Source organism: Chiloscyllium punctatum, chromosome 42, assembly GCF_047496795.1.
Source record: "Chiloscyllium punctatum isolate Juve2018m chromosome 42, sChiPun1.3, whole genome shotgun sequence".
NCBI lineage: Eukaryota > Metazoa > Chordata > Chondrichthyes > Orectolobiformes > Hemiscylliidae > Chiloscyllium > Chiloscyllium punctatum.
This window is the reverse complement of record NC_092780.1, coordinates 46,183,326-46,204,116: the sequence shown is the minus strand read 5'-3', so window position 1 is coordinate 46,204,116 and position 20,791 is coordinate 46,183,326. Positions and strand designations below refer to the sequence as shown.

Here is a 20,791-nt window from a genome sequence, read left to right as displayed (position 1 = left end):
AGGGTAAACTTCATTATTGATCTCTGCAGAAGCTTCTCAGGGCAGGATCCTGGCCCTAAGTTCTCCTGTTTCATCAATGACCTTTTGTCCATTATATGGTCAGAAGTGGGAATGATCGCCAATGATTACACAATAGTGAGTTCTTTCTGCAATTCCTCAAATAATGCGATAAAAGCAGCTCAGAGAATATGAATCCTACAATGTGTAATTCACCTCTCGACTCCCCAAAGCCTATCCACCATCTACAAGGCACAAGTCAAGAGTGTGCTAGAATACTCCCCACTTGCCTAGATAAGTGCAGCTCTAATACCAATCAAGAATCAACACCATTCAGGACAAAACAGTTTGCCTGTTCGGCACCAGATCCACCACCTTCACGATTTATTCCCTTCACCACCAATACACAGTGGCTGCAGTGTGTATCATCTACATGGTGCACTGCAGAAATTCAGCAAGGCTCTTTAGACAGTACCTTCCAAGCCTCTATCACCTTGAAAGACAGGGTATATAAATACATGGGAACACCATCACCTGCAAGTTCCCATTCAATCCACACTCCATCCTGGAATTCCATTATAGGTCTACATACAACACATAGACTGTAGCAGTTCACGAAGGCTGCTCACTACCATTCTCAAGGGCAACTAGGTATGGCCCATTGATGCCTGGACCTGTTCGATACTGTGCCATATTCTCAGTGAATGGCCTTTGAATCTAGGCAAGCCACTCTGACACCACACCCACAGACCCACCACACCCACAGACCCACCACACCCACAGACCCACCACACCAATAGAACCACCACACCCACAGACCCACCACACCCACAGACCCACCACACCCACAGACCCACCACACCAATAGAACCACCACATCCACAGACCCACCACATCCACAGACCCACCACACCCAAAGACCCACCACATCCACAGAGACACCACATCCACAGACCCACCACACCCACAGACCCACCACACCAATAGAACCACCACATCCACAGACCCACCACATCCACAGACCCACCACATCCACAGACACACCACATCCACAGACACACCATGGCCATAGCCTTTCCTGCACCCACCCCAGCTGATTAAGTCCTTCACATTTGAAAACTAGTTGCATCATTGATACTGACACCATGCTGAGTTAGGAATTGGAAATTATTCAGGTGAGGAGATCCTAATGCCAGTTTGAAAATGCAGCCCCTGGTTGTCTGGTGGGAGGGAGTGTGGGCCTTGGCATAGAACTAGTGATGAATGCTGACCTATAATGTTGGAAATGCATTGAAGTTGTTCACTTTATGCAAGACTCTCACACCAAGATTCTCATTTATCCCCTCAGGAAGTATTTGAGCGTCTCCACCTGATCTACACGGTGGGATATTCCATCTCATTGGTCTCGCTGTTGGCTGCTGTCTCTATACTCAGTTACTTCAAGTAAGAATATGGTCATTACCTCACACCATCAGACTGTATTTTAGCAGGAATTCTTCATTGTTGAAATGTTCTGTTTCTCAGGCGCTATATGGACAGAGCCATCTTGGTGGGTGGGTGTCCCTAGGTGGGCTGGATGTGATGGAGGGAGCGGGGGATTTGTGGAGGTGGAGGGGGGGAGGTGTGGTTGTGGGGATAGAGTGGGGGTAGGGATTGGGGGACAGTAAGGATCAGGAGTCACACTCACATTGAGGGGAAGTACACTGCTGCTCATAAAACAAAGAGGCATCAATGCTCCACACCAGAACCCAGCCTTAAGTCCCATACAGCAGCAAAATAGATGCCTAAATGTAGTTCAATATCCCAATCCCATCTCAATCACCCCTCTCATATTCCCCATCCTCCACCCCTTTCTGTGACAGAGAAGTCCACAGGCTCACTACTCTCTGGGTGAAGATCTTTCTCTCGAGCTCAGTCCTAAATCATAGACATTGTAGTATTTACAGTATAAAAGGGGGTCAGTTGACCCACCATGTCTGTCCGAGCTCTCGAAAGAGCTCCCCATTCTCCAACCCTATTTCTATGGTCATCTAACTTCACTTTCAAATAAATATCAGGGTCACTTTTGAAACCTCCTATGGAATCTGCCTCCCAGGCAGCGCATTCCAAATGCTAACAACTCTGAGTAAGGATATTTCTCTTCATCACACTCATAGCTCTATTGCTGACAGTCTTGAAAATTGTGACCCCAAGTTACTGGCATACCAAATAGTGGAAACTATATCCTTCTTGAGTCTGGCACAATTGTTCATCATATTGAACGCTTCATTAAAGTTGCCTCTTAAATCTCTTCTGTTCCAAGGAATTTCTCTAATCCTTCCTTGTATCTAAATTCCCTCATTCCTGATATCCCTCTAGTAAATTGTCTTTGGACTCTCTCCAGGGTTTTATCATCCTTCCTTAAATAAAGCCTAGAACTGAACACATTACTCCAAATGTGGTCTGATTAATGGCTTGTAGAGATATAGCATCACTTCATTGCTTTTCTATGCTATGCCCCTATTAAGAACCCAAAGATCCTTCAAGTCTTAACACATGTATCAACTTGTCTAGCCACCTTAAGAGAATCATGGACATCCTTCTGCTCCTGTATTCCTCTCAAAGTTGGACCATGGAGCTTGTGTTTTCCCTCCTTGTTTCTTCTACAAAATACATTATCTCAGGTTTCTCTGCACTGAATTTCATCTGTCTGGTGTCTACCCATTTGGCCAACTTTTAGATGCCCCTCTGAAGCAGCTCAACGTCATCCTCACAATTCACTATTCTTTCTAACTTAGTATCATCTGAAAATTTACAGATTTTGCCTTCAAGACCCATCACCCAACTGTTTATATAAATCTGAAAAGGCAAAGGTCCCGGTACTGATCTGTGGAACACCTTTTCTACATCATCTCTATTCTGAGGAATACCCATCTATACCTTCCCTTTGTCTCTTGTCTTTTAGACAACTTCTAATCTGTGCTGCCAAGGACCTATCAATCCCAAACAATTTTAATCTGCCAATGTGACACCATATCAAATGCTTTCTGAAGGTCCAAATATACAACATCCACTGCACTACCTCTGTCACCTCATCAAAGAATTCATTTCATTTGTCAGACACAACCTGATCTTGACAATCATATTGACTGTCTAATAACTTATTTTTCTCTGTGTATATTTACCTTACCTGTATTCTAGCCTCTATTGGTTTTCACACTGTTGTTGTCAAATGATAGGTTTGCTGTTTCCTAGGTTATCCTTTGCCTCTTTCTTAAAAAAAAAGTGTTATATTCACTCCAGTCCCCTGGGATTAATCCTGTGTTCAGTGAGGCCTGGAAAATTTCTGCCAATGGCTCCACAATTTGCTCCTTTACCTCTGTCGGCAATCTAGGATGCATCCTATCTGGTTAGAGACAAAAAAAAACTGCAGAGGCTGGAATCCAAAGTAGACAGGCAGGAGGCTGGAAAACGACAGCAAGCCAGGCAGCATCAGGAGATGCAAAAGTCGACGTTTCAGGTGTAACCCTTCTTCAGGACTGGGGGTGAGTGTAGGGGGTGCTGCAGTGAAAGGGGATGGCAGGGGCCAGGTGGCGAAGTGTGGATAAGTGAAGATGGGCAGAGGGCATGACCTGGTTGATCGATGGGAGAAATGAATCTGGTTGGTGGCTGAGAGGAATGGAAGAAGGGGGAGAGGTGGGGAAGGAAGTTGGGGGAAGGGAAAGGAGATTATTTGACATTGGAAAACTCAATATTGAGTCCTCCGGGCTGTAGGCTGCCAGGAAGAAGATGAGGTGTTGTTCCTCTAATTTGTGGTTTGGTTCATTGTGGCAATGGAGGAGGCCAAGGATAGTCATGTTGGAAAGGGAGTGGGAAGGGGAATTAAAATGGGCGGTGATTGGGCCTGGCTTAGACGCTCAGTGAAACGTTCCCCAAGTTTACATTTGGTCTCCCCAATGCAAGGAAGATCACATCGGGAGCACCTGATGCAGTAAACCAGGTTGGAAGAGATGGAACTGAACCTCTGTCTCACCTGGAAGGACTGTTTGGGGCCCGCAATGGAGGTGAGGGGGCTGGTGTACCAGCAGGTTTTGCACCTTCTCTGGTTGCAGGGAAAGGTACCTCGGGATTCAGGGGATTTGGATGGGAGAGTAGTTGGAATTGGCGGAAGTATTTAAGAATACTTGGTGGTGGGGTCTAGTTGCAATTGCCAGTGTTTTTCCAACTAGACCCCACCACCAAGAACCTCTTCCTCTCTCCACCCCTTTCTGCGTTCCACAAGGACCATTCCCTTCGACAGTCCTTGGTTTGCGCCACTCAGTTACCCTTAGGTACCTTCCCCTGCAACCGGAGAAGATGCAAAACCTGCCGGTACACCACCCCCTCACCTCCATCCAAGTAGCCAAACAATCCTTCCAGGTGAAACAGAGGTTCACCTGTCAACCTGCCAATCTCTTCCAATTTACTGCATCAGGTGCTCTTGATGTGGCCCTCCCTACATTGGGGAGAACAGGGGCCAACCGGATCGCCCATTTTAATTCCCCCAACCACTCCCTTTCCTATATAACCATCCTTGGCCTCCTCCATTGCCACAATGAACCAAACCGCAAATTGGTGGAACAGCACCTCATCTTCTGCCTGGCCATCCTGCAGCCTGGAGGGTTCCATACTGAGTTCTCCAATATCAAGCAACCACCCTTTCCATTCCCTCTCTCCCCTTCCAGCCCCTCTCCCTCCCTTCTGCTCCTCTCAGCCACCTACAGGATTCATTCCTCCCATTGACCAACCAGGTCAAACCGTCTGCCTGTCTTCACCTATCCCCACTTCACCACCCTGCCCCTGCCATCCCCTTTATCTCCAGCAACCCCCATATGCACCGCCAATCCTGAAGAAGAATTACATCCAAAATGTTGATTTCTGCATCTCCTGATGCTGCCTGGTTTGCTGTGTTCTTCCAGCCTCTTTCTTGTCTATTTTGCATCTTGTCTGGGCCAAACCACTTCTCTACCTGGAGTGCTGCCAGCCTTTTTACTACCCCTTCATTATCTATCACTGTATTGGTCAGCTGCTCAACGCCCACATTTTCAACTGGAGCCATCGTCACCATCTTCTACTTTGGTAAAGGTACTCATTTAGTACCTCTGCCATACCCTTTACTACAGTGAGCAGCTTCTCTGTTTGTTCATTATGAACCCCACTCTGTCCTTCAGGAACCTTTTGCTATTAATATGTTTGAAGAGCATTTTACTGTTTGTTTTAGCTCAGCCTGCCATCCTTTCCTCATACTTCCTTTCAGCTTTCCTCATCATGAGCCTTCGTCTCTCTCCTGTATCCGAGACACGTCTCCTGATTTCTATTGTCAGTATTATTCTGGTATGCATCACATGCCTCCTTTATCCTCCTTATTTTCTCATCAATACCCTTAGTCATCCAGAGTATCAAGCTTTGGATATCCTGTATTAATTTCCCATAGGAATGTACCTATTTTGCATCTGATTCAACCAATTTTCATCCATGTTTTATTTACCAAAATGAATTTCTAATCAACTTACCCCAAGTCAACTCTTATACCACTAAAATCTATTCTTTTCCAGTCTGGGATCTTAATCATTAACTGATTATTATTATTTTGCAAGTTGAAATTTAATATGTTATGATTGCTATTTCCCAAAGGCTTCCCCACTCTGATGTTTTCCACTTGGCCTACCGGATTTCTCAGACCTTCCCCATCCCAGGTCAGACTGGAAGTGCACTGTTCCAGAAAGTTTTTCTACACACATAGCGGGAATGTTTTTCCCTTCCATGCCATACCCTGTACCTTTTTTCCCAGTCTATTCTAAGGTAATTTAAATCACTAATTCCCCTATTGTACTGCAGAATTTCATAATCTGCCTATAAATGCTCTCTTCTGCATCCTCCCACTATTTGGAGGTCTCTAATAAATATCCAAAAAGATCACTACTCCCTTCTTGTTTTTCACCTTTAACTGTATAGACTGAATTCAGTAACAAATCTTATTCAAGACTGCTACACACCTCCCTTTATACCTGTCCTGTTTCTACGAAAATCGTTGTAACCTGGGATATTAAGTAGACAATGCTGTTCTGGCTTGAGCCACATATCTGTCAATGCCATTATGTTATATTCTCCGAGATCAATTTCTGCTTCCAGTTCCTCAATTTTGTTCATGATACTTCATGCATTTACATACATATGATTTATCTCTTTCTATGTTCACTATCTATCTCATTTGCTGAAACTGTGACTTGCCGGTCATCAGGGACTTCCCCCTGCACTTACCCTGTCTAGACCTGGTCCAATTTTATAGAGTTCCAAAGAAGAACTAAGAACAAAAGGGAAGTGTAGCACAGAAACAGGCCATTCGGCCCTCCAAGCCTGTACCAATCATCATGCCCTAACTAAACTAAAAAACAAACCTTCTGCCCATGTTTGGTCTGTATCCCTTTATTCCCTGGTAAAAACGATGACTGCAGATGCTGAAAATCAAATACTGGATTAGTGGTGCTGGAAGAGCACAGCAGTTCAGGCAGCATCCAACGAGCAGCGAAATCGACATTTCGGGCAAAAGCCCTTCATCAGGAATAAAGGCAGTGAGCCTGAAGTGTGGAGAGATAAGCTAGAGGAGGGTGGGGGTGGGGAGAGAGTAGCATAGAGTACAATGGGTGAGTGGGGGAGGGGATGAAGGTGATAGGTCAAGGAGGAGAGGGTGGAGTGGAAAGGTGGAAAAGAAGATAGGCAGGTCGGACAAGTCAAGGAGACAGTAACTGAGCTGGAAGTTTGAAACTAGGATGAGGTGGGGGAAGGGGAAATGAGGAAACTGGTGAAGTCCACATTGATGCCCTGGGGTTGAAGTGTTCCGAGGCGGAAGATGAGGCGTTCTTCCTCCAGGCGTCTGGTGGTGAGGGAGCGGCGGTGAAGGAGGCCCAGGACCTCCATGTCCTCGGCAGAGTGGGAGGGGGAGTTGAAATGTTGGGCCACGGGGCGGTTTGGTTGATTGGTGCGGGTGTTTCGGAGATGTTCCCTAAAGTGCTCTGCTAGGAGGCGCCCAGTCTCCCCAATGTAGAGGAGACCACATCGGGAGCAACGGATACAATAAATGATGTTGGTGGATGTGCAGGTGAAACTTTGATGGATGTGGAAGGCTCCTTTAGGGCCTTGGATAGAGGTGAGGGAGGAGGTGTCGGCATAGGTTTTACAGTTCCTGCGGTGGCAGGGGAAAGTGCCAGAATGGGAGGGTGGGTCGTAGGGGGGTGTGGACCTGACCAGGTAGTCACGGAAGGAACGGTCTTTGCGGAAGGCGGAAAGGGGTGGGGAGGGAAATATATCCCTGGTGGTGGGGTCTTTTTGGAGGTGGCGGAAATGTCGGTGGATGATTTGGTTGATGCGAAGGTTTGTAGGGTGGAAGGTGAGCACTAGGGGCGTTCTGTCCTTGTTACGGTTGGAGGGGTGGGGTCTGAGGGCGGAGGTGCGGGATGTGGACGAGATGCGTTGGAGGGCATCTTATTCATATAACCATCCAGATGCCTCTTGAATGGCACTAACATACCTGCTTCAGCCACCTCTTCTGGCACTGTGTTCCAGGCTCCTACCACGCTCTGGGTGAAAAACATCCCTCAAACATCTCCCTTTACCTGTCCTCCTCTCCCTTTGAACCTGTCACCCCTTGGTAATTGAAACTTCAACCCTGGGAAAAATCCTTTGACTATCCACCCTATCTATGCCTCTCATAATTGTGTAGACCTCTATCAGATCTCCTCTCAGTCACTGTCTTTCCAGTGAAAACTATCACTGTTTAATCTCTTTTAACCTTTCCTCATTGTCAATGCCCTCGAGACCAGGCAACATCCTGGTGAACCTTCCCTGCACTCTCTCCAAAGCTTCCACGTCCTTCTGGTAGTGTGGCAACTAAAACTGCACCCAATACTCCAAATGCTGCCTAATCAGGGTTTTATATAGCTACAATAGGGTATGCTAACTCTTGTACTCCATGACCTGGCTGATAAAGGCAAGCATGTCATATGCTTTCTTAGTCACCCTGCCACCTGTGGACCTGCCCACCCAGATCCGTCTGTATGGTAATGTTCCTAAGGTTTCGAACAGCTTACAGTATAGTTCACACCTAACTTTGATTCTCCAAAATGCATCACTGCACATTGGTCTGGATTAAACTCCAACTGCTATTTCTGTGCCCAAGTTGCCAATCTATCTATATCCCGTTGTAACCTTTCACAATTGTTGGCACCAGCAGCAACTCCACCAATCTTCATGTCATCTGCAAACTTAATCAGCCACCCACATTTTACTCCAGATTATTTATATATACTACAAACAACAAAGGACCTAAGACACTTCCCTGTGGAACATCTCTTGTTACTGGTCTCCATTCTGAATGACACCCTCTTGCCACTTTTATGACCAAGCCAGTTTTGTATCCATCTCGCCAGCTCACCCCGAATCCCATGTGACTTTAGTTTTCATACCAATCTGCCATATGGGACTTTATCAAATGCCTTACTAAAGTCCATGTAAACTACATCCACAGCCCTTCCTTCATCAATTATCTCTGTCACCTTTTCAAAAAATTTAATCAGGTTGGTGAGACATGACCTTTCCCATATAAAACTATGTGACAGCACAGTGGCTCAGTGGTTAGCACTGCTGCCTCACAGCACCAGGGACCTCTGATATGATTCCAGCCTCGGGTGACTGTCTATATGGAGTTTGCATGTTCTCCCTGTGTTTGTGTAGGTTTCCTCTGGGTGCTCCAGTTTCCTCCCACAGTCCAAAGTTATGCAGGTTAGGTGAATTGGGCATGCTAAATTGTCCATAGTGTTCAGGGATGTGTAGGTTAGGTGCATTAGTCAGGGGTAAATGTAGAATAATAGGGTAGGGGAATGGGTCTGGGTGGGATACTCTCTAGAAGGTCAGAAGTCACTCACCACTACTATCCAGCTTTTTTCACACCTTTCTAAGATTTGACTGCATATTTGCTCCTCTGTCTCCTGTTGGCTGTTGGGAGGTCTATAGAAAACTATAGTGGTTTGATCCTTTCTATTCCTGACCTCACTGCAAGATCCCTCAACATAGCTGTGATGTGATCCCTAATCAGCAATGCTGATCCCTCATTCCTTTTGTTTCCCTTTCTGTTTCATCTAAAACAGTGACATCCTGGAATGTTGAACAGCCAGTCCTGTCCCTCCTTTAACCACATCTCTGTAATGACAATAACATCATAATTCCATGCCGTTATCCATGCTCTTAGTTTATCTGTCTTACCTGTTACGTTTCTTGCATTGAAGTCAATGTACTCCCAACTTCCAGTCCCTCTGAGCCCTGTGACTTCCCTCTGCTTGCTTGTACTCTGAGCTATGCATACCTCAGTCTCACTTTGTCCTCAGTCCCTGCACTTACTGTCCTGTTGTTTCAGTTCCCATCCCAACTCGTTCTTCTAAATCCTGTGATTCAAGCAGAGAATGGAGATAAGGGGGTCTTTTTCAGAATGGCATCCAGTGATCAGTAGAGTTCTGCAGGATTCAGTGTTGCGACCACAACTATTCAAGTTATGCATTAACGATCTGGACAAAGGAAAGGAGGGCATTGTTGTGAAGTTTGCAGATGACGTAAAGATAGGTGAACGTTGAGGAAGTGGGGAGGCTGCAGAAGGACTTGGACAGGCTTGGACAGTGAGTAAAGTGGCAAATGAGAAAAGGTGGAAACGTGTGAGATTATGCATTTGAGCAGGAAGGCTAGAGATAGAGACAATTTTCTAAGTAAAGAAAGACTTTGGAAATATGAAACACAAAGGGACTTAGAGGTTCCAGCTCAGGATTGTCTTAAGGTTAACGTGGCAGCTAGGAAGGCCATTATTGGAATACGGCATGCAATTCTGCTTTCCCTGCTACAGGAAGGGTGTTGTGAAACTTGAAAGGGTTCGGGAAAGATTTAAAAGTTTGGAGGGTTTGAGCTACAGGGAGAGGCTGAGTATACTGGGGTTATTTTCCCTGGAAGATCAGAGACTGAGGGATGACCACATAGAGGTTTATAAAATCAAGAGGGGCATGGATAGGGTAAACAGATACGGTCTTTTCCCTGGGGTGGGGAAATCCAGAACTAGAGGGCATAGGTGTAGGGTGAGAGGGGAAAGATTTAAGATGGACCTAAGGGCAACTTTTTCATACAGTGCATGTATGGAATGAGCTGCCAGAGGAAGTGGTGGAGGCTGGTACAATTCACAACATTTAAAAGGCATCTGGATGGATATATGAATAGGAAGGGTTTAGAGGGATATGGGCCAAGTGCTGGTAAATGAGACTAGATTTATTTAGGATATCTGGTCAGCATGGACAAGTTGGACTGAAGGGTGTGCTTCCATGCTGTACATCTCTTTGGGGAGGCATTGGTGTAGTGGTAATGTCACTGGGCTAGTAATTCACAGCCTCAGGCTAACATTTTTTTGTGGGCGGCATGGTGGCACAGTGGTTAGCACTGCTGCCTCACAGCGCCAGAGACCTGGGTTCAATTCCCACCTTGGGCAACTGTCTGTGTGGAGTTTGGACATTCTCCCTGTGTTTGCGTGGGTTTCCTCCCACTGTCCAAAAATGTGCAGGTTAGGTGAGTTGGCCATGCTAAATTGCCTCTAGTGTTAGGTGAAGGGGTAAATGTAGGGGAATGGGTCTGGATGGGTTGCTCTTCGGAGGGTCGGTGTGAACTTGTTGGGCTGAAGGGCCTGTTTCCACACTGTAAGTAATCTAATCTAATGACTCTAAATGCAACGTTAGGATTTATTTTGAGAGGATATGTAGTACTGAGGCTGTATAAGCTCTAATCAAAACATTTGGAATATTGTGAGCAGTTTTGTGCCCATATCTAAGGAAGGATACCTGGTCTTGGACAGTGTCCAGAGGAGATTTACAAGAATGATTCCAGGGATGAAGGGCTTTTTATATGAGGACTCTGGGTCTATACTCGATGGAGTTTAGAAGAATAGGTGGAGATCTGTTTGCAACTAATTGAACACTGAGAGGCTTGGCTAGAGTAGACATGGAGAAGGTATTTCCACGAATAGGAGAGGCTAGGACCAGGGGGCACAGCCACAGGATGAAGGGATGACCCTTTGTAAATGAGATGAGGAGGAATTTCCTCAGCCAGGAGGTGGTTAATTTGTGAAATTTATTACTATAGTAAGTATGGAGCACAAATCATTGACTGCATTTCCCTCCCTAATTGGAATTCCCTTCCTAAAAGGCATCATGGGTCAACCCAGAGGAGGTGGACTGCAGTGATTCAAGAAGGAAGCTCACCACCACCACCTTCAACTGGATATGGGCAATAAATACTGGCTAGCCAGTGACACCTGAATCCCACAAACAAATAAAAAACTAAGAGATAGATAGATTCTTGATTCGTAAAGGGATCAAATGTTATTGGGAGAAGGCAGGAGAATGGGGTTGCAAATATAATTGGCTATGATTCATTGGTGGAGCAGTCTTGATGGGCCAAATAGCCTAATTCTGCTCCTACATCTTATTAGACTGTTATTGTTTCTCCTCTTACACCAGTTCTGCCATCCCTGGAATCATGAGTGGCATTCTATTAGAAATGTGGATGTACACACCAGTCAGTGATTGTAGACAGGCAGGTGCAGCAAGCAATTAGGAAAGCAAATGATGTGTTGGCCTTCATTGCATGAGGATTTCAGTTCAAAACTAGGGATGTCTCACTGCAGTTATACAGGGTCCTGGTGAGATCACAACTGAAGTATTGCATGTAGTTTTAGTCACCCTATCAAAGGAAGGATATAGGGAGTGCAGTGGAGGTTCACTGGGGATGATACTGGGGATGGGCAGGACTGGCCCATGAGGGGAGATTGGTTTAAATGGAGTTTAGAAAGTTGAGAGGGGATCTGATCGAAATATATAACATTCTAAATGGGCTGGATGACTTGATGCAGATAGAATGTTTTCCCTGATTGGGGAGATTGGACAGGGAACACTGTCTCAGGTTAGAGGGTAAACCATTTAGGATCAATATGAGGAAACTTTTCTTCACTCAAAGTGTAGTGAACCTATGAAATTCTCAACCACAGGAGGCTCTGGAGGTCAAGTCACTGAATGTTTTAAAAAGAAAGATACATTTTTAGATATGAAAGGTGTCAGGAGGTGGTGGTCGAATGCAGGAGTAATGTATTGAAATAGAACATCAGCCGTGGTCATATGGAATGGCAGCACAGAATATCAGCTGTGGTCATATGGAATGGTAGGGCAGAATATCCATGGTCATATGGAATGGCAGTACAGAATATCAGCTGTGGTCATATGGAATGGCAATACAGAATATCAGCTGTGATCATATGGAATGGTAGGGCAGAATATCCATGGTCATATGGAATGGCAGTACAGAATATCAGCTGTGGTCATATGGAATGGCAATACAGAATATCAGCTGTGATCATATGGAATGGTAGGGCAGAATATCCATGGTCATATGGAATGGCAGTACAGAATATCAGCTGTGGTCATATGGAATGGTAGGGCAGAATATCCATGGTCATATGGAATGGCAGTACAGAATATCAGCTGTGGTCATATGGAATGGCAATACAGAATATCAGCTGTGATCATATGGAATGGCAGTGTAGGATTGAAGAGCTCTGTGTCCCACTCCTGCACCTAGTTTCAATGAACGCTAGATTCGCTGCACTCCTCGAAAGTGTAGCTGTGTTTGAAGTGTACAACAATTGGATCCAGTTCTAATCTTCACTGATTGGGTTTCTGGGGGGTAAGAAACCCTTGGCCTGGGTTTAATTATGCGGCACTTCTGTCCTTCACACAGGCGTCTGCATTGTACCAGAAATTACATTCACATGCACCTCTTCACTTCGTTTGTATGCCGAGCTATTAGCATCTTTGTCAAGGATGTGGTGGTCTATTCAGACTCTGCAGCGGATGAGCTGGAGTTCAGAGTTGAAGATTTAATGGGTGATGTAGCCACTCTCCATGAGGACAAGCGTCAGTTTGTAAGTGCGGTCACACACACAGTCGGAACTCTGCCACACATCCAGCAATAAGTCAATAGCAAATGAATCTCTTATTCATTGAAATTAATACATCATTCCTTTGCATCCTGTTCTACTGAAGTCACAGTCAGTTAGGTTACTAAAGATGATTGAGGGCTTCCACTGTGGAGCAATTAACACAGGGAGTTAGTTTAGGCTTTCATCTTGAGGAAAATGGCTTCGGATTAAAGGATGTGTACAGTGTCATTCCGGGGGATGGAGTGGGCATTGAGTGGCCAGGTGCAGCCAACTCCAGGAGACCCTTGTCAACAATTTGGGGAACACTGTCATTGATTTAATATGCAAACGACTATCAGCAGTTGAAGCCTGAATCTCTGAATAAGATTGTCGTGTGACAAAACCTGACCAGGAGCAGCAAGTAACCCAATCACAGAAGTGTTACTTGCAGTAAGAGACCAGCTCTCTGAGTATCATTACTGCCATTCTCCTGCCTTGGCCCCAAAAGTTCCTTTTCCATGTCTCCATTTAAATAATTCTCCAAAGCACTAACCCAGACCCTAATGTCCTCTTGCCTGCTTCAGCTGAACTTGCCTCTACCTCAATTCCAGACAGTGTATGGCGGACCCAAACTACGTATCCCCGATTTAGAAAGTTTTAATGATCCCTTAATTAACCTGCTATTCCCGATTCTAGTGCTATCTGTCTCTCCCAATACTTTGCACATAGAATTGTCACATGTACTCACATAGAGAAGTACGGGAGCACAGTTAAAAGTTTACAATGTTGCCTCTCATGGCACCATCTTAGGTACAAAGTACCTCGGTACAAATCCTAGATACAAATAGGGGAATAATAAAAGAAAAGTTGCATTACCTTGCAGTGAATCATAGAATGAGTTAGAAATAAAGGGGTTTAAACTAGCTTAGCAAGGGGATGGGAATCTGAGGTGTTCTGAGAGTTAGGGAGGACAGGGATAGGATTTCACGGTCAAAGGAATATGCTGACAGACAGCAATCAGGTTTAAAGTGTGTCTACTTCAATGTCAGAAATATCCGAAATATGGTAGGTGAGCTTGCAGCGTGGATAGGTACCTGGGACTTCGATGTTGTGGCCATTTCAGAGACATGGATAGAGCAGGGTCAAGCATGGTTGTTGCAGTTCCAGGGTTTAGATCTTTCATTAAGAACAGGTAAGGCAGTAAGAGAGGGGGACGTGTAGCCTTGTTAGTCAAGGATAGTATAACGGTGGCTGAAAAAACTTTTGATAAGTAGTATGGGCTGAGGTTAGAAACCTGAGAGGAGAGGTCACACTGCTGGGAGTTTTTTATAGGCCTCCGCAGAGTTCCAGAGAGGTGGAGGAGAGGATTAGCAAAACGATTCTGGGTAGAAGTGAAAGGAGCAGGGTGATCATTATGGGGTCTTTAACTTTCCCAATATTGACTGGAAATGCTATAACTCTAGTAGGTCATATAGACCAGTTTTTGTTCAATGGGTGCAGGAGGCCCTTCAACATACTGTGTTTCCTGACTTAGCATGTCGAAGGGCTGACAAGAGGGGAGGCCACACTGCATCTGGTGCTTGGTAATGAACCAGGCCAGGTGTTTGATTTAGTGGTAGGTGAGTACTTTGGAGAAAGTGACCATAATTCTGTTACGTTTAGTTTAGCAATGGAAAGGGATAGGTACATGTCACAGGGCAAGAGTTAGCGATGGGGGAAGTGCAACTATAATGCGATTAGGCAAGACTTAGGATGCATAGAATGGGGTAAGAAAATGCAGGGGATGGGGACAATCAAAATGTGGAGCTGGTTTAAGTAACAGATATTGCATGTCCTTGATAGGTATGTCCCTGTCAGGCAGGGAGGAAGTGATAAGGCAAGGGAACCGTGGTTTATTACAGAAATTACATCTCTTGTTAAGCGGAAGAAGGAGGCTTATGTGTTGATGAGACAAGATGGTTCAGATGAGATGATGGAGAGTTACAGATCAACTAGGAAGGATTTAAAGAGATAGAAGAGAGGATGTGGGCAGTCATTAGCAAGTAGAATCAAGGAAAGCTTTCTATGGGTATGTGAGGAATAAAAGGATGATTAGGGTAGGAATAGCGTCAGTCAAAAACATAAGTGGGAAGTTGTGTATGGACCGTGTGGAGATCAGAGAGGTGCTAAATGAACATTTCTCATCAGTTTTCACTCAGGAAAAGGAGAATATTGTAGAGGAGAAGTATGAGATATGAGATATTAGAGTAGAAAGGATCAAGGTGAGTAAGGAAGAGGTGTTATCAATTTGAGAAGGAGTGAAGTTAGACAAGTCCCCTGGGATGGATGGGATTTATCCGCGAATTCTCTGGGAAGCTAAGGAGGAGGTGTTAGAGACTTTGGCTTTGATCTTTGAGTCGTCATTATCTACAGGTTTAGTACCAGAGGATTGAAGGATTACAAATGTTGTGCCCTTGTTGAAGAAGGGCAGTAGAGATGACCCGGGTAATTATAAACCAGTAGGCTTTACGTTTGTTGTCGGAAAGGTTTTGGAAAGGATTATAAGAGATAAGATTTATAATCATCTAGCAAACAACAATTTGATTGCAGATAGTCAACATGGATTCATCAAGGGCAGGTCATGTCTCACAAACCTCATTGAATTTTTTGAGAAGATGACCAAGCATGTGGATGAGGGTAGGGCAGTTGACGTGGTATACAAGGACTTCAGTAAAGCCTTTGATAAGGTTCCACATGGTAGGCTGATGGAGAAAATGCAGAGGCATGGAATTGAGGGTGATTTAGCAGTTTGGATTAGAAACTGGCTTTCTGAAAGAAGGCAGCGAGTGGTGGTTGATGGAAAATGTTCAGCCTGGAGTCCGGTTACTAGTGGTGTGCCACAAGGGTCTGTTTTGGGACCAGTACTGTTTGTCATTTTTATAAATGATTTGGATGCAAACATAGGTGGATGGATTAGTAAGTTTGCAGATGACACTAAAGTCAGTGGAGTGGTGGACAGTGTGGAAAAATGTTGCAGGTTGTAGGGGGACTGCAAAATTGGGCTGAGAGGTGGCAAATGGAGTTCAATGCAGCTAAATGTGAGGTGATTCACTTTGGGAAGATTAACAGGAAGGCAGAATACCGGGTCAATGGAAAGATTCTTGGTGGTGTGGATGTGCAAAGGGATCTTGGAGTCCATGTACATAGATCCCTGAAAGTTGCCACCCAAGTTGATAGTGCTGTTAAGAAGGCATACGGTGTATTAGGTTTTATTGGTAGAGGGATTGAGATCCGAAGCCATAATATCATGCTGCAAGTATACAAAACGCTAGTGCAGCCGCACTTGGAATATTGTGTACAGTTCTGGTCCCCATATTTCGGGAAGGATATGGAAGCATTGGAAAAGGTACAGAGGAGATTTACAGGATGTTGCCTGGTCTGGAGGGAAGGTCTAATGAGGAAAGGCTGAGGCACTTGGGTCTGTTCTCATTAGAAAGAAGAAGGCTAAGAGTGGATTTAATAGAGACATGCGAGATGATCAGAGAATTAGATAGGGCTGACAGTGAAAGACTTTTTCCTAGAATGATGACATCAGCTTGTACAAGGGGGCATAGCTGCAAATTGAGGGGTGCTAGATTTAAGACAGATGTCAGAGGCAGGTTCTTTACTCAGAGAGTGGTAAGGGCGTGGAATGCTCTAACTGCTAATATAGTTACCTCAGTTACATTAGGGAGATTTAAACAATCCTTGGATGGGTACATGGATGATGATGGGATAGTGTAGGGGGATGGGCTTAGATCAGTTCACATGTCGGCACAACATCAAGGGCCAAAGGGCCTGTTCTGCGCTGTATTGTTCTATGTTCTGTGGTCTATAAAGCATATTCAAAAGAATAAACTTTCTGGTGGTTCTCTCTGATATTCTCACCTGGTTCCCACGGCCCTGCAATATTAATTTAAATCCTTCACATTAATATCACCCACTCATGGTATAATGCAGGTAACACTAATTACTTGCTGGCATTACAAAGATAGATCAGAATCCAAGTTATGACGTGGATACAAAGCATCTGCAAAATGATTTTGATAAGATAGGTTGAGGGATAGAAATGTTCTTATTGGGAAAGATGTAGAGGAAGTTGCAAAGAGCTTGCAAGGAAATTGCAATAAACTATAAGGGGGACCCTGAGTATTCTGTAAAGATTAGGAGAGTAATAATGTGAAGTGCAAAGAGGGAAAAGAGTTTGTGAAGTGTGATCAGCAGAATTTTCTTCAACAAGGTTCTCCATGGGAGTCTGGTTAACAAGGTTAGTTCTCATGGAATACAGGGAGAGCTAGCCATTTGGATAGAGAACTGGTTTAAAGGTAGAAGACAGAGGGTGGTGGTGGAGGGTTGGTTTTCAGACTGGAGGCCTGTGACCAGTGGAGTGCCACAAGGATTGGTGCTGGGTTCACTGCTTCTCATCATTTATATAAATGCTCTGGATGTGAGCAAAAGAGGTACAGTTAGTAAGTTTGCAGATGACACGAAAATTGGAGGTGTAGTGGACAGTGAAGAAGGTTATCTCAGATTACAACAGGATCTTGATCAGATGGGCCAATGGGCTGAGGAGTGGCAGATGGAGTTTAGATAAATGTGAGGCACTGCATTTTGGAAAAGCAAATCAGGGCAGAACTTATACACTTAATGGTAAGGTCCTAGGGAGTGTTGCTGAACAAAGAGACCTTGGAGTGCAGGTTCATAGCTCCTTGAAAGTGGAGTCGCAGGTAGATGTGATAGTGAAGGCGGTGTTTGGTATGCTTTCCTTTATTGGTCAGAGTATTGAGTATAGGAGTTGGGAGATCATGTACAGGACATTGGTTTAGGCCACTGTCGGAATATTGCATGCAATTCTGATTTCTTCCTATCAGAAGAATAGCAAACTTGAAAGGGTTCAGAAAATATTTACAAGGATATTGCCAGGGTTGGAGGATTTGAGCTATGGGGAGAGGTTGAACAGGCTGGGGCTGTTTTCCCTGGAGCATTGGAGGTTGAGGGGTGACCTTATAGAGGTTTATAAAATCATGAGGGACATGAATGAGATAAATAGAGAAAGTCTTTCCCCTGGAGTGGGGGAGTCAAGAACTAGGGGGCATAGGTTTAGGATGATAGGGGAAAGATATAACGAGACACCTCAGAGGGTTGTGCGTTTTCACGCAGAGGGTTGTGCATTTATGGAACGAGCTGCCAGAGGAAGCAGTGGAGGCTGGAACAATTATAACATTTAAAAGGTATCTGGATGGGTGTAGAGGGATATGGGTTAAGTGCTAGCAAATGGGACTAGATTAGTTTCGGTATCTGGTTGGCATGGACAAGTTGGACCGAAGGGTCTGTTTCTGTGCTGTATATCTCTATGATTCCATGACTGTAAATATGTTTCTGGCCCAATGACAAAGGAAGCATTCATGGCTCTGCCATGGGGAATGAGATGTATCAAATTGTTCATCTCAGCAAGAGAACATTTAGGTGACACTAATGATGTCTCATATCAGTTAGGATTGGTCATGCAAAAGATCAAGAAGCAATGTAGAAGAAAAATAATTAATTGGAGAGGCTAATTTCAATGGTGCGAGACTAGATCAGACCAAATATATTAGAATCAAAGATTGGCAAATGAGATATCTCAGTGAGTACTGAGGCAAGTCAGGCTGGAAATGACAGATGCATTTGTCATAAGCCTACAACCCTCAGGGACACTGCTAGTGAACTGGAGAATTGCAGACAATACATCCTTGTTCAAAAAAGGATATAAGGAGAGACCAAGCAACCAACAGGCCAATCAAATTAGCCCTGATCGTGGGAAGCTTTCTCTGCTACTTTCTTGGGTGGAAGTCCTGCCTTCAAGAGTGCTCATTAATCAGATGGGCAGAAGGTCTGTCGACTCAGCCGTGCCACTGGGAGTGGTGGCCACTGCTGGGACTGCAGGCAGTCCTGATGCTGAAAAGCCTAGGTAAACACAGTTGGGGTCTTAAGGAGGGAGTGTGCAGACGAGTCCAAGCTGGGTGTGGAGGATGGTTGTTCTGATTGAAGTGGGGTGTGGCCAAAAGGTGGAGGTGTGCTGATGGCCCCAGGAGCCAGCAAAGGAGGTCCTTGCCTTGCCTCGCGCCAGCTTGTGCAGCTAAAGCTACCACTTTTCCCACATAGCATGGGCCATTCCCACATTGAGGAAATACCAAAGCAATGGGAAAGGAATTTTCAGTGGCGGTTAATTAGTCATTAATTGTTCATGTCACTGCTCAGCACTATTTACTCATGTTATATCATATTGTCACTGGACTAGTAACCCAGAATGACATAGGTTCAAATCTCACCATGACAGTCTTTGAAGTTTGACATTTATCTACATAAAATATCTGGAATAAAGGGCTGGTCTGATGGTGGCCAGAGTTAGTGCTATTCTTCTGCCTTTTCCCCATAAGCCTGCACATTATTTTTCTGCTTTTCGAGATCTGTGCTAATGACTCAGAATTGAGAGAACAGGATTACTGTTCCCGACCCCATATCCCTCCAACTGCTCAGGTCCAGTTTCCTCAACTCTGAAATGACCAACATTCCTGAAAACCTTTGAAAGGCATTGTGAAGGTCTTCTTAAAGAGCCCACGAGATTAATAATAATGACTGGGAGGAGCTTGCTGCAAAGTGTTCAAAAAGATGACAACGTTGAGCTTCGAGTCACAAAGCAAGAAAAGAGAGGAAAACACCCTGTTCTCCTGATGCCACTACTTCACCTGTTGCCTCCTGTTTGTAAGCCAAGTTTGGACCCAGTTCGCCAAGTTGCCTTGGATCCCATGGGCTCTTACCTTTTGCACTCAGCCTTACATGTGGAATCCTGTCAAAGGCCTCACTGAAGGCCAAGTAAACCACATCAACTTGCACCACCCTCAATATATTTAGTCCCCTTTTCAACACTTCAATTTAATTTGTCAGACAGGATCTCCCTCTAACAAATCCATGCTGACTACCCCAATCAATCCATGCCTTTCAACTATCCTGACCTTCAGAATTATTTCCAATAACTTCCCTACTACTGACATCAGATTAACTGGTCTGTGATTACTTGGCCTATCCTTGCCACCCGTCTTGAACAAAGGAACTACATTAGCTATCCTCTAGTCGTCTGGCACGTCACCTGTACCCACGAAGAAATAATCACCTTCCCCACCCCCCCATGTCCCAGCAATCGCCTCCCTCACCTCCCACAGTAGCCTGGACACATCTCATCAGGTCTCAAAGATTTATACATCTTTATGCTTGTTAAGACATCTTATGCCACCTCCTTACTAATCTTAATTTGTTCTAGAAACTCACCATCCCAAGTGACATCCCCAGATGCAATATTATTCACCTTTGTTAGTTTAGGTGAAAAGTATTCATTTAAGACCTCGCTCAGTCCATGAGCTTCGTGCACAATTTTGTCCCTTTGGCCTTTAGTAGGCCCCACTCTTTCTCCAATAATCCTCTTACTCTTAATATACTTAAAGAAGACCTTGAGGTTTTACCTTAACCTAAAAACCAAAGATATTTCATGGCCTTGTTTCCCTTCCAAATTTCCTTTCTCAGTCACCTCCTAAACTGTCTACACTTTTGAAGGACCTTTCCCGCTTTTAATGGACTGTATCTGACAGCTGCTTCCTTCTAGGAGAAAGTGAGGACTGCAGGTGCTGGAGATCAGAGTCGAAGAGTGTGCTGCTGGAAAACCACAGCTAGTCAGGCAGCATCTGAGGAACAGGACAGTTGATGTTTTAAGCAGAGATAAATGGAAGG

At 44.8% G+C, this 20,791-nt stretch overlaps 1 protein-coding gene across 2 annotated transcripts in view; it reads left to right on the top strand.

The window, feature by feature from the left end:
* Window positions 1–20,791, top strand: part of LOC140465933 (parathyroid hormone/parathyroid hormone-related peptide receptor-like) — a 211,618-nt gene that overhangs the window by 40,487 nt on the left and 150,340 nt on the right. For both annotated transcript variants that reach the window (XM_072561914.1, XM_072561915.1), the window contains exons 6-7: window positions 1,346–1,440; window positions 12,829–13,012. In XM_072561914.1, coding sequence (XP_072418015.1) covers window positions 1,346–1,440; window positions 12,829–13,012 — 279 coding nt within the window. The remainder of the gene's footprint in view (window positions 1–1,345; window positions 1,441–12,828; window positions 13,013–20,791) is intronic.